This window comes from Cotesia glomerata, linkage group LG4, assembly GCF_020080835.1.
Source record: "Cotesia glomerata isolate CgM1 linkage group LG4, MPM_Cglom_v2.3, whole genome shotgun sequence".
Taxonomy (NCBI): domain Eukaryota; kingdom Metazoa; phylum Arthropoda; class Insecta; order Hymenoptera; family Braconidae; genus Cotesia; species Cotesia glomerata.
The window spans coordinates 13,353,370-13,366,445 of record NC_058161.1 but is presented as its reverse complement, the minus strand read 5'-3'; the positions used below and the strand labels follow the sequence as shown (position 1 = coordinate 13,366,445).

At 29.4% G+C, this 13,076-nt stretch overlaps 1 protein-coding gene across 2 annotated transcripts; it reads left to right on the top strand.

The window, feature by feature from the left end:
• Positions 1–11,706, top strand: LOC123263539 (neuropeptides capa receptor-like). Of its 2 annotated transcripts, XM_044726393.1 has the most exons (5): positions 14–968; positions 6,892–7,183; positions 7,241–7,346; positions 11,296–11,496; positions 11,580–11,701. In XM_044726393.1, exons 1-5 carry the CDS (start codon positions 99–101, stop codon positions 11,617–11,619), a joined length of 1,509 nt encoding a protein of 502 aa, XP_044582328.1. In that variant the 5' UTR covers positions 14–98; the 3' UTR covers positions 11,620–11,701. The 2 variants fall into 2 exon arrangements, with proteins under 2 accessions (XP_044582329.1, XP_044582328.1); XM_044726394.1 differs by lacking the exon at positions 7,241–7,346 and having other exon boundaries at positions 1–968; positions 11,580–11,706.
• The last annotated feature ends 1,370 nt before the right edge of the window (positions 11,707–13,076 follow it).

Here is a 13,076-nt window from a genome sequence, read left to right as displayed (position 1 = left end):
CCTGAGAGCGAACCGCGGGAGCTTTAGTTTAATTCCCGCGTCCGCCTGGTCCGCACCAATGGCTCTCAAACCAACTTTCCACCCGTGAATCCTAAAATATGTATCTTAACTTCGGAAGTAAATTAAAGTGTGTCTCGCGCATTCGTCGGTCAATCGAAAATTTAAACCTCTCCTCTGCTTCTTTTCCATCAGAAGAGAGTAACTTTAGCGCTAATTTATCTTACAATTTGAATTACCTGGACTACGATGAAGAATCAGCGATCTGCAACCCAGTTCTGTTCCTTCTGGAACTGTTCCACCAATATTACATCCCTTCAATTATTTTTCTGGGTCTTGTCGGGAATTTACTGTCCTGTGTTGTTTTTTTGAACACCCACTTGAAGATGAGAAGCTCCAGCTACTATTTAGCAGCTTTAGCAACAACAGACTTCAGTTTTTTGGTGACTTTAATGGTAGTCTGGCTGAATTTTAAAATAAACTGGAAGGTCTTTAACGAAGACGGCTGGTGCGAGATTCTCGTCTACGTTAGCGCAGTCTGCAGCTCATTAAGTGTCTGGCTAATTGTCGCTTTTACTGTGGAAAGGTTCATCGCTGTTCAGTATCCGCTGCATCGTCCGTACATCTGCACAGTTGCAAGAGCCAAAATGGTGATTTTTATCCTGACTGTTTTGGCGTTAGTTTGCCATTCTTACGCTTTCATCACTGCTGGAGTTACTAAAAGCCGCGATGGTGTGGAAGATGTTTGTGATCTTAAGCCAGAGTACCTTGAAGTCATGAGGGTCATTAATATCACTGATACAGTCGCTAGTTTGATTCTTCCGCTGATTTTAATTGTGGTGATGAATACTATGATCATGAGGAACTTCTTGAAGTTCAGCAGGAGGTTCAAGCAAACTACTAGTGTGCCCGGGACTTCTAATCAGTGCACCAGTAAGGATCGCAGTGATATTAATCTCAACCAGGCACCTGTAAGTTTTAATAGAGGTGAAAGTTTTTAGTTATTTTTTAATAACGTTATTGAAATATTTATAATATTGTTAACTTCTCGCTAAGAAAATCGAAAAATCGGGAAGTTATTGGTTTTACCCCGTTTTCCAAAAAAAGAGGTTTCAACAGATCTCGAGGTTTTGAAGCCGTAATAAGCTTTCCTGACTATTTTTACGATGATGTCCGTACGTCTGTATGTATGTATGTGTCATTCGAAAGGTCTTCGCCAAACTTAGATTTCCTGTAAGTTGGAACCGATTCAGACCAGTAGATTTCGAGAAATCGCAAAAAAACTACAAAAAAAAAATTAGAAAAACGGTAGACCCTGAAGGCCATCCGTGCAACTTCCCGCTCATTTCATACCTAGTTGCTTAAAATTGCATTAATGATGTTTTTGAGCTCTCTGAGCTTAAAGAGATAACTTTTTATGCTTTTGAGCTCTTCGAGCTCAAAGGTCTGATAGAAGTTTGATAAAACACAATTTTTCAAATTTTTAAGCCGCAATAACTTTTGAATGAGTGAACCGATTTTTACGCGGTTGGCGGCGATCGACGTGGTTTTTTTATGTTAAGAGCTGATTAGTTTTTGGAATTGATTGGTAGAGCCGTTTAAAAGTTATGCCAAAAAATGTCGGAGTTATGTTGAAAAAACACTTGTTTCCAAATATTTCGTCGAGGATATCTCTCGAACCAATCGATCCGAAAAGAAATGTCGAAGTTATGTCAAAAAAACACTTTTTTCGGTTTTCTTTCGTTCACGCTATCTCTCGAACGAATCAACCGATTTTGACCGGATTAGCGGTGATCGACGTGGTTTTTCAAGGTTAAGGGCGGATTAGTTTTTGGAGTTGATCGATCGAGCCGTTTAAAGTTATTCCAAAAAAACCACTTTCAAAAATGATTTTTTCTTATTTTTTTTTGAGATTTTTCAAAATTTCTCAAAATCTATCGGTCTGAATCGGTTCAAATTCTCAGGAAATCTAAGTTTGAGGGAACTCTTTAGAACGCCGTTTGGTTGGTTTTGATCGGTTTAGGCGTTCAAAAGTTATAAGCGAGTCACATAGTCACTCACACACACACACGCACACACACACACACACACATAGACACACATGCAGACATAGTGACAACATCGCATATATAAAATATATGAAAAATTGATGTGGGTACTCAAATGAAAGGTCTCGATGAGTATAACATCAGGATGAGCTTATATTTTTAAAAATGTCAATACTTCACAAGATACGAGGTCATTTTCTAATTAGGTATCTAATAGAGATAATTTCGAATGCAGCCTAAATATCATAATAAATTGACTATAGCTGAGAATGAAATTAAACCTTAAAAAGGCAAAAATTAAAGTCAAGACCTTTGCAATGACACTAAATTTCACTAAAAAAAAACCCGACTATCCTGGAAAAAAAATTTTTCTTAGTCTCTTAATAATAAATATTTTATTTAACTTCAAATTATTACCGGCACATCTATTATTACATTCATAAAAAAAAAAAAAAAATAACCGCGACGGTATTTTACCTCTTAAATATTTATCTGAAATTATTCTGACATGATTTGACGTGACAGAAGGGATAAAAAAAGCACCGAGAGCTTTTTTGTATTTTTAAATACTCAATTAGTCTTCAAAAATATTATTTTATTTTATTTTATTTTGTTTACGTAATTTTTAATCTTCAGTCCAGTGAAATAATTATTTTTATTGAATGCGGAAATAAATCTCTTACCGATTAAAAATGATTAGATGAGGAATAAAGATTTACTTAAATTTTATAACGTGTTGTACTGATATAAATAAAATAATAAAACAAAATTGTCCATTCAAAAAAAGAATTGAAAATATTTATAAGAGGTAAAAATATTCTATTGAAATATGGAATTTTTTTATAATCATACATTCGAGATTTTTTAGATAAATACGGAAGGCTGTAGGGATATTAAACAACAGATTTTTAGTTAAATAAGAGAATTTTTATAAAATTCCGAGGAAAAATATTTTATAGAGAGAGTAAAATGTAAAAAATGTAATTTTCTCTTATGTATGGCCACAAGGGATTACGATCTCATGGTCAAATAAATAATATATCTATCTAAAATGTTTTATTTATTACTAGTAAAAAATTTAATGATTTTTATATGAATATAAATTTAAAAAAAATGTATAAAAAAAAAAGTTTGGAAAATCCAAAAGTGCACGCCTCATAACGCTTATTCATTTTTTAAGAAAAAAATAAATTGTGTAATTGATTAAAAAAAAAGATAATTAAGTAATTTCTTACATATTTTTTATTTTTTTTTAAATATTGGCGCCCTTTTTTCTTGTCATATGCGCACGCAGTCTAAAAAAATCTAGCTTGATCAAGATCTAGCGCCATAGTTTTCACGTGACAAATAAGAAAAGTTCGTTTGTCTTTGTACGGTTGTATCGTAGTGAATTTTAATAAAAATTCAATTTAAAAAAAAAAATACGTAAACTAGGCTACTGATATTAAATACGGACCCAGTTAATCGAATTCTTAAACTAATAAAAAAGGTCCGGTCTTGAAATAACAATTTGTCCGGGAGTAATCGTTGTTACATCCAAAATGGAGTGACATCCGGACGTCTACGTAAAATTTTTTTCAAAACGTTTTTTTTTTTTTCATAATAGCAACATGAAATGATTTTAGAAAGTAAAAGATGGTTTAATTTAAGTGTTTTCTCGGTGTACATCTACTTATATTATTTTATAAGTGTAACATGGTTGTGATAGAGGCATTTAAAGATCACAAAATTCCTTGAGCTTGACGAGTTGAGTACAAAGCACAACCTCAGGCGCTTCGCGCAATGAGGCATGCAATTAAGTTAAAGTACCTAGTAGTTGAACCGGTTTCAAAGTAAAGAGTATTTCACTCCACCTTTAATATATAAAAATGTAATTATTAGTTTAAATTAGTGATTTTCATGAAAATATCAACAGTTTTGAATTGATTAGCAAAATAACAAAGATAGAATATTTATATTCTGACAACGTTTTTAAGATAGACTATCAAAGGAGTAGTAGTTAAACAATAAATTCTGACAAACCTTAGTAGTTTAACACTCCCAAAGCAGTTGTTGAACTAATAAAATATATGCCAATAGGCACACCAAAAATTTTCAACGATTTATTGAAATATCTAAAGAATTATAACATATTATTGATTAATATTAACAATAACACTATCAATATTTAATATGTTCATTTAAAAATGATAAATATTTGTATTTAATTTTTTAATTACATTTTTTATGAATGACAAAGCAAATTTTCAATTATAAATCAAAAAAACTCAATTCAAAACGTTCAATAATTGTTAACTACACTAATTTTTAGCTATAAAACTTATTTAATTTGCAGTAATTAATACAAATGACAATGCTGATCACTAGTCTATAAGCCTATTAGAGATTAGAGTGCTGTTAAAATTATACGGCCCCAGCTTGTTCAGGTTATGGGTACCGCTTTTTAAATTTCGAGGTATAGTTACACGCTAAAATTTAATATAAAAATTATAGTTTGTGTCTTTGCAAAAAATATGTATTATTTAGAAAAGACTATTTTATTGGGTGGTACAATTTTTTTTACTTAAAATAATATACCGTTTTTTTTACTGATTGTTCGGTTTACGGTTTAGTACCTTTTTCATGAAAAAAATAGCATCTATCGCCTTTATCGACATGTAAACTTTTAAGTTAACAAAAATATAATTGTTTTGATTTATAATTGAAAAAACTTACAGAAATCAATTACTGTATCATTGAATAATTATAAAATGCGCATATTACTCATAATAAATCGGATTTTGTATTACAACAATTCGAAAAGTCTGTTCAAGTACTGGTCCCATTTTAATAATTGTTCAAGTACTGGGTACTTTACCTTAGTAGGTTTTATATAAAGTTATTGCAATTGTCTTTAACTAAAAAAATTTTGCTATTTACTCAGCTTGGCGAAGTTCAGAAAATACTATCAAAAGTTTATTGATACGATATAACCGGGCTCTACTGTAACTCACACAATTCTAATCGGATCTCCATAAAACGTAGCGTACGTATTTTTTGAAAGATTTCTAAGGTTAACTTCGAAGATTAGCTTAATCGCTCGGTTAGTTTACTAATTACAGCAATTGTTAATTTTTATAAATTAATTAAAAATGAAAGCTTTTAGTGTCTCTCCTTGCTATAGCTTAAGAATAAGATAACTTACTAAATAGCTGTAAATTTTATCTGAAAGCTCATCAAATAACCTTTTATTTACATAGCTATTTATTTTGCTAGATCAGTAAGTTTAAAAATGACAGCAATTTAAAGGTATTTAAATTTAATAAAAAATATTTAATTCCAGTGGTTCTATCAGAAATTTATAACAAATTCTCGTGCTTATTAACCAGGCTTTTATAAATCTATTTATTAACAATAGAAATGGAATTAAATTCCTTGCATTTCTTACCAAAAAAATCTATACGGGAATCCAGCCTGGATTCCAAAATCGCGATTTCGGATAAATTACCATATGGTTTTCTATATAGGAATCCAGGGTCAGATCCTACACTGTTAAAAATTTTACAAAACGGTTTTGTAATTTTTAAAATATTTTCAGATCAGCTAAGTTTGTACAATTACAATACTTTCCTTGAATTTAAATAATAAAAAAGAAAGATTTGATTTAATATTTGTTGTCATTTTATTTTTATGAAGCGCTGACTAAATTTTGCATCTCACTTAGACCTAATTTTTACAACTCTGATGATATAAAGTGAAAATAATATTTACCCTAGCTAAGAATCGAACGCGAGCCGCGCGCTTGTCAGACCGTTACCTACGCCGTACGACCGATAGGTGATTTAACATCTTATTATTCTTATAAGCTAATCCTATGTAGTGATTGAGCTTTACGGCTTATTATTTATTATTTACATTATTTGTGTTATTTGATGCTGTTTATTGATGGAAAATAACTAACTTTTACATTATTTATAATTCATTGAATATTATAAGAATCAAAGTCTAACATATACTCATTAAAATATATTGATTTCGAAATGATCGTTTGAGCGTAATATTAAAATTTATAAAAGATAAATGATGCCTCGAATTTATTATGACAAATAAACTTAGACTAAAAATTAGTAAAAATAAATATGAAGGACACTGTTATTTTTTGATACATCAGTCTCATTTTTGTAAAACTTAAAAGTATTGTTTTTAAAATTGGAAAACAGTGAAGTAGAATTACAATTCGTGTAATATAATTAAAATTGTCTGGTAACATTACATTGCACTGTGTAATTTTACAATGAAAATTTTAAAAATAAAAAAAAGCTTTTTAAATTTTTTATAAGATTATTGTAATATATATCACAATATTTTTTTGTGATTTTACATACAATTATGCCGAATCAGATGACAAATAATGTTTGCAAAATAAAAAAGCTTTTTCTTAAAAATTGACGAAGGTTTTTGTAATATTACAATGCGTGTTAGGTTTATACATGAAGATTGTAAAATTACAATCTTAGTAGATTTGCTGACAGGTGTTGGAAAATTACATGAATTGTATTTTATTTCGCATTGCTATCCACTGATTTGTAATTTTACTTATTATTTGTTTTGTAATATGATTGTAATTTTGAAAAAATTTTTAAGCAACCTTGAAAGTTCATTGTGCGTGGAATAATTTACCTCGTTAAATATAACTCACCTTAACTATATATAAATATATAAATACACAATACCTCTTAAAATTTCTTAGGTGAGCTTAAAAATACCAAAAGTTTACACAGATGATTAAAAATTAAATAAAGATATTAATCCCAAAATAAATATATTTATTTACTCACTTGAAATTTATTTATAAATTGATTAACAGAGCGGGAGTAGCAGTCACAGCGGTATAGTTCTTGGAACGAGAAGAGTCCCGTCACAGCAATCATTTCATTCATCAAAAAACAATCAATCCCACCATTCATCAGGTATCGGATCGACGGGAGCCGGCGGGGGTGCCCCCGCCGGCTCTGGAGCTAGTATCAATGTGGGAGGGCAGCCCGTTCAACTTCCGACACTACCCAACTTGCCGGTGACTCAAACACCACCCGTTGCTTCAACTTCTATGATGCGTAGCAATTATCAACTCCCCGAATTTACTCCAGCTAAATGTATCCGTAAGTTTATTAAATCATTAATTAATTAAATTATTAATTGGTACGTCTTTATTGCAGACATTAGATCTTCCTCGAAGAACTTAGCTACTACCAGAAACCAACAGAGTATTACTAAAATGCTGTTATTAATTAGTACTGTATTTGTCTTACTCAATTTACCGAGGTAATTGACTCTTTTTTTTTTTTTTTACTTTTAATTAAGCCGTTTGTCCCCGAGCTCGCTAGAGTTTTATTTCCCATTCGAGTGACTACGTAGCTTGGAGGGTGGATAATCCTATTTGTGATGGGTTCTAATTAAGATTTAATTTTATTGGTATTTTATAAGAAAATGAGCAAAATTAAAAAAATTACCTTGTATTTTGTGAAATATTGACATTTTTAAAGATATAAGCTCTTGATGTTAAACTTATCGAGAGCTTTCATTTGAGTACCCACATCAATTTTTCATATATTTTATATATTGTATATATGTATATATGAAAAATATATCTAAAATGCATGTGGGTACTCAAATTAAAGCTCTTGATGAGTGTAACATCGGGATGAGCTTATATCTTTAAAAATGTCAATTATTAAAAAATGACCTTGTATTTTGTGAACTATTAACATTTTTAAAAATATAAGCTCATCCTGACATTACTTTCATGGAGACCTTTAATTTTAGTACCCACATCAATTTTTCATATATTTCATATATTTATATATAATATAAATATATATATATATATATATATATATATATATATATATATATATATATATATATATATATATATATATATATATATATATGAAAAATTGATGTGGGTACTCAAATGAAAGCTTTTGATGAGTGGAACATCAGGATGAGCATATATCTTTAAAAATATCATAAATTGACAAAATACAATATAATTTCTTAATTATTGACATTTTTTAAGATATAAGCTCATCCTGATGTTACATTCATCGAGAGCTTTCATTTAAGTACCCACATCAATTTTTCATATATTTTATATATATATATATATATATATATATATATATATATATATATATATATATATATATATATATATATATATATGGGTGATTCTCTGTAAGGATGTTTTTTGCTGTCCCAGGCATTTTTTTATTAGAAAAATTGTTATTTTGTTACTAAAAAAAATTTATTACGAAAGTAAAAAAACATTTCTATTTGGAGCATTGAAAACTAAAATGAAATAAATTTTGGTTTTTTTGGTATAAATTGGTAAACCACCGAAATAACAGTCCCCTGGGCTGTTCCATTCCCAAAATTAAAACTTTAACATTAAATTTTAAGTTATTCGTCAATAATATTTAATTTGGTCCATAATGTTTATAAACTTAATTAGTTAACTAACAATTTTCTTCAATAAAAAGTACCGAAAATTAATTTGTTTCATTAAATTCATTAAACCAAAGTTTGTTCCGGGCATTTTAAGAACAATCCTCTGCCAGAAGTTCAAAGCCAAAAAAAAAAATCCAGCGTGTTATTTTACCTTTTGTAAGGTTTATAAGGATCTAACTAGCCTTGAGTTAATAACCATAGGGCTGTTAGCGCTTTATCGGCATTTTATTTAGTGTCAAAGCACCGTTTGTGCTGGAAATATGTGTCTGGGCCACTTGAAAACTCAGTCCCCTGGCAACTATTTTTATTTATAATTTATTTATAAAATTCGATCCATAAGTCTTAACATTATTCTAATTAATGTAAATATTGATTGAGAACTTGAAAAGTTGAATGCATTGAAATAGTTTGCTTGATTTTTCTTAATTTGATGAAAAAAAAAAACAGTCCCCTGTGATGTTATATGGCAAAATACACACAAATATCGAAAAAGCGAAAATTAATTCGGCTGTTTATCTATTATGATTAAGCTGATAGTTTTGTAGCCCTCGTTAATTTTTTTTCTAATAAAATCAATAATAATTTTTTCGGACAATTTTGTACAGATTTAAGACGTCCTTACAGAGAATCACCCATATAAACAATTTATGTATAAGTATATATAAATATTTTTTCTCGGGTATATATTACATATATGTATATATGAAAAATATATAAAAATGCATGTGGGTACTCAAATAAAAGCTCTTAATGAGTGTAACATCGGGATGAACTTATATAATTGAGGTTTTAATTGAGGATGGTTTTACTTGTAACACTGTAGAGTGTTTTACAAGGGAGGGTGGGGAATTATTGTCTCTCCACTTTTTTCTCCGCAATATAATCTCTTAAACCCGTCATTATAACTCTCAACCACTTTTTCGTCCCCACTCCCCTGCATGTCGGGATTTTTTCTTTCATGCCCCACACATGTGCTGCGACTGTGGCCGACTTACGCGTTATAATCAGTACCTGCATTTGCATTACGGTCTTAAATAGCATGGAGGTACTTCTATAATGACATTTTACCTCCATAACTATATGGGAAAACCACAGAAAACCCGACCGGTACAGAGGCTGGCAATGAAACGCACATATTCTTAGTTTATAATCATTGAAAAATATTGGTGCGCGCCGGAATCGAACCCTGGTCCCACTCTTTCGAAATGCAGGTACTGAGCCGATTAGGCTATTGCCAACCTGGAATGAACTTATATATTTAAAAACATCAATAGTTAAAAAAGTACACCCTTAAAAAAAAAAAAAAAAAGATTTGAAACGATTCAACCTTTGAATGGTTTTAAATCTTTTTTTTTTTTTAATAAGGGCAATTCAATTTAACAAAAGTCATTATTTAACGGAACAAAATTTTATTTATTTATAGTTCATAAGTCACGGCAGTCACATAATGACTGCAAGGTTGCTAGTAATTATTATTTTTTATTAAAATTACCTTTCACATTTTTCAAAATTTTAATATTTTATTTTTTATATTCAAAGAGGTAATGAAAAATGTATTAATTAACGTACCAAGTTTCAATCATTCAGTTATTCCGTTGAATTAAAAGCGATCGATAATTCAATTGCGTATCAAATTTTCTACGTATCCCTTTAAATTTGAATATCGCTTTATTGCAACTATACAAACCAAAAATTATTATTTTTTACTAAAATTACCTTTCACATTTTTCAAAATTTTAATATTTTATTTTTTATATTCAAAGTGGTAATGAACAATTTATTAATTAACGTATCAAGTTTCAATCATCCAATTATTCCGTTGAATTAAAAGCGATCAATAATTTAATTGTGTATCAAATTTTCTACGCATCCCTTTAAATTTGAATATCGCTTTATTGCAACTATACAAACCAAAAATTATTATTGGTTAATAAAATAAAAATGGAATTTTTTATTATTTCAACGGGTTATACCTAATTGCGAGCTCAAAGCGTTTTTTTATTAATTTTTTCTGAAGAGACATTTTATTTAACAAATATATAAAAAATAAATAGTGAAAAAAATTATAAAAAATGAAAAGGCGTCAGGCAGTGAATAAAATATATACACAAGTTCCAAAAATAAAAAAAAATTAATTTTTTTTTTAATTTTAACTTAGTATAACCCCTTTAAAAGTCAAAAAACAAGTTGCCGGCTTTCGGTCGACAAAATGGCGTCGGTTTTTAAAATGGCGGGCGCGCGAATTTTAAAAATATTAGCGCGCGAATTTTTTTAAAGTTTGAATTTTTATAGACTTAAATACTGTTTTATAAATAAAATAAATACCTTTTTTTTTATATAATTTTAATTGGGTATATTTTTGAGCGCAATTTGTTCTAGAGCAAGAAATAAAAATAAAGTTACAAGTTAATTAAGAAAAAATGAATTTTTTTTCAATTTTTACTAAGTATAACCCCTTAAAATTCCAAAAAACAAGTTGCCGGCTCTCTGTCGACAAGATGGCGTCGGTTTTTAAAATGGCGGGAATTTTAAAAATTTCTAAGCGCGCGAATTTTTTTAAAATTTGAATTTTCAAAGACCTAAATGCTGTTTTAAGGATAAAATAAAAATATTTTTTTTTTATAATTCTAATTAAGTATTCCTTTGAGCGTAATTTGTTCTAGAGTAAAAAAAAAAAATAAAATTACAAGTTAATTAAGAAAAAGTTTTTATAAGAAAAAAAAAGAAAAATTGTAGTTAATGTTGACCTTATTATTTCCAGTTACGCAATCCGTCTGTGTGTTTTTTTTTTCACCCTCGCCGGCCGAGACCAGCCAGTATTACTTTGGTGTCTGCAGCAATTTTTTATGCTTCTGTACTACACTAATTTTAGTATTAATTTTTTACTATACGCCATGTGTGGTATCACCTTTCGGCGTTGCCTCAACCAATTACTACGAAAGTACCTGACAAATATGACAAGGTAAATATATATTCTCTCCATTAAATATGTAGTGACACCTAATACCTTTTATTACATCAATAATAATAAATCTTGAATTTCAGATACTTTGGGCGCCGAAGGAGAAATTCTAATAGCTCGTAAATAAATATCTAGTCAATTGTGTGTTTAAAAATTTCAATTCCATTCCTCTTACTGTTATATTAATAAATGTTTGTCAATGTTAAAAATGTAAAATAAAAATTCTAATGAAATTATTTATACTGTTTTATAAAAAAAAAAAAAAAAAAAAAAAAAAAAAAAAGAAAATGTTGCTTTTCGAATGCCAATATTATATATCAATCCAATGAACTGTAAAATTATTATGTCGGATTATATTCACGTCCGTACGATTGTCATCTTGTTATACTTCAGAACTGTTTTTTTATTCCGATGGTTTCGAATGGTAGAGTAGCCGACATGTCTTCAGAAGGTTCTGGGTTCGAATCCCAGTCCGAGCTATCTAATAATTTTTTTTCGCATATTCTATAAACTCACATTAAGATGATCCTCCCCACATTCCTTTCTCAATCCTTTCCTACCAATATCCTGTTACGTGAATGTAGAACGCTTCGCGTAATAATTACCGTAACTCCTATTCTTTCCCGCTTCACAGCATTATTTATGTTTATAAAAATGCTTACCGTAAGATGGACGGTGTGGCTTAATGTATATAGAATAAGCGAAAGGAAATTTAGTATAGACCGGATAGCTTAAATGGTAGAGTAGCCGACATGTCTTCGGAAGGTTCTGGGTTCGAATCCCAGTCCGAGCTATTTAATAATTTTTTTTCGCATATTCTATAAACTCACATTAAGATAATCCTCCCCACATTCCTTTCTCAATCCTTTCCTACCAATATCCTGTTACGTGAATGTGGAACGCTTCACGTAATAATTACCGTAACTCCTATTCTTTCCCGCTTCACAGCATTATTTATATTTATAAGTACCAGGTTTCGACCATTGCATAATAATTGATGGTTGTTTCTGGACAGTTATCTAATAAGCAAAATTTTGTGGCCAAGGTATTGAGATGATAAAATAGGTTTTTATGGTTGAATTTGATATTATTGGAAAAGTGTTGATCTGGAGTTGTGCCTTTTCTTGGTTTCATATCATTCTCACTAATAGTCAATGTATGATGTTAAGTATTTAGAGTGCATTAGAAAATAATCTCTAGAAAGTTTGGAAAATCCAAAAGTGCACGCCTTATAACGCTCATTCATTTAAAAAAAAAAAAAAATTGTGTAATTGATTAAAAAAAAACATAATTAAGTAATTTATTACATATTTTCTAAAAAATGACCTTGTATCTTGTGAAATATTGATATTTTGAAAGATATAAGCTCATTCCGATGTTATACGCATCAAGACCTTTCATTTGAGTAAGGTAAAAGCCCTAATTATTGACACTATAAGAGACAAAGTTATGGTTAAATTTTTTTAAGTAATCAAATATCAATATCGTTGAATTTTGTTTGTGGTAATGTCGCAAGTAATGTTTTTACTAATTAATTCCTTTTTTTAAAATGATAATCACTGATATTTACTAATTAATTT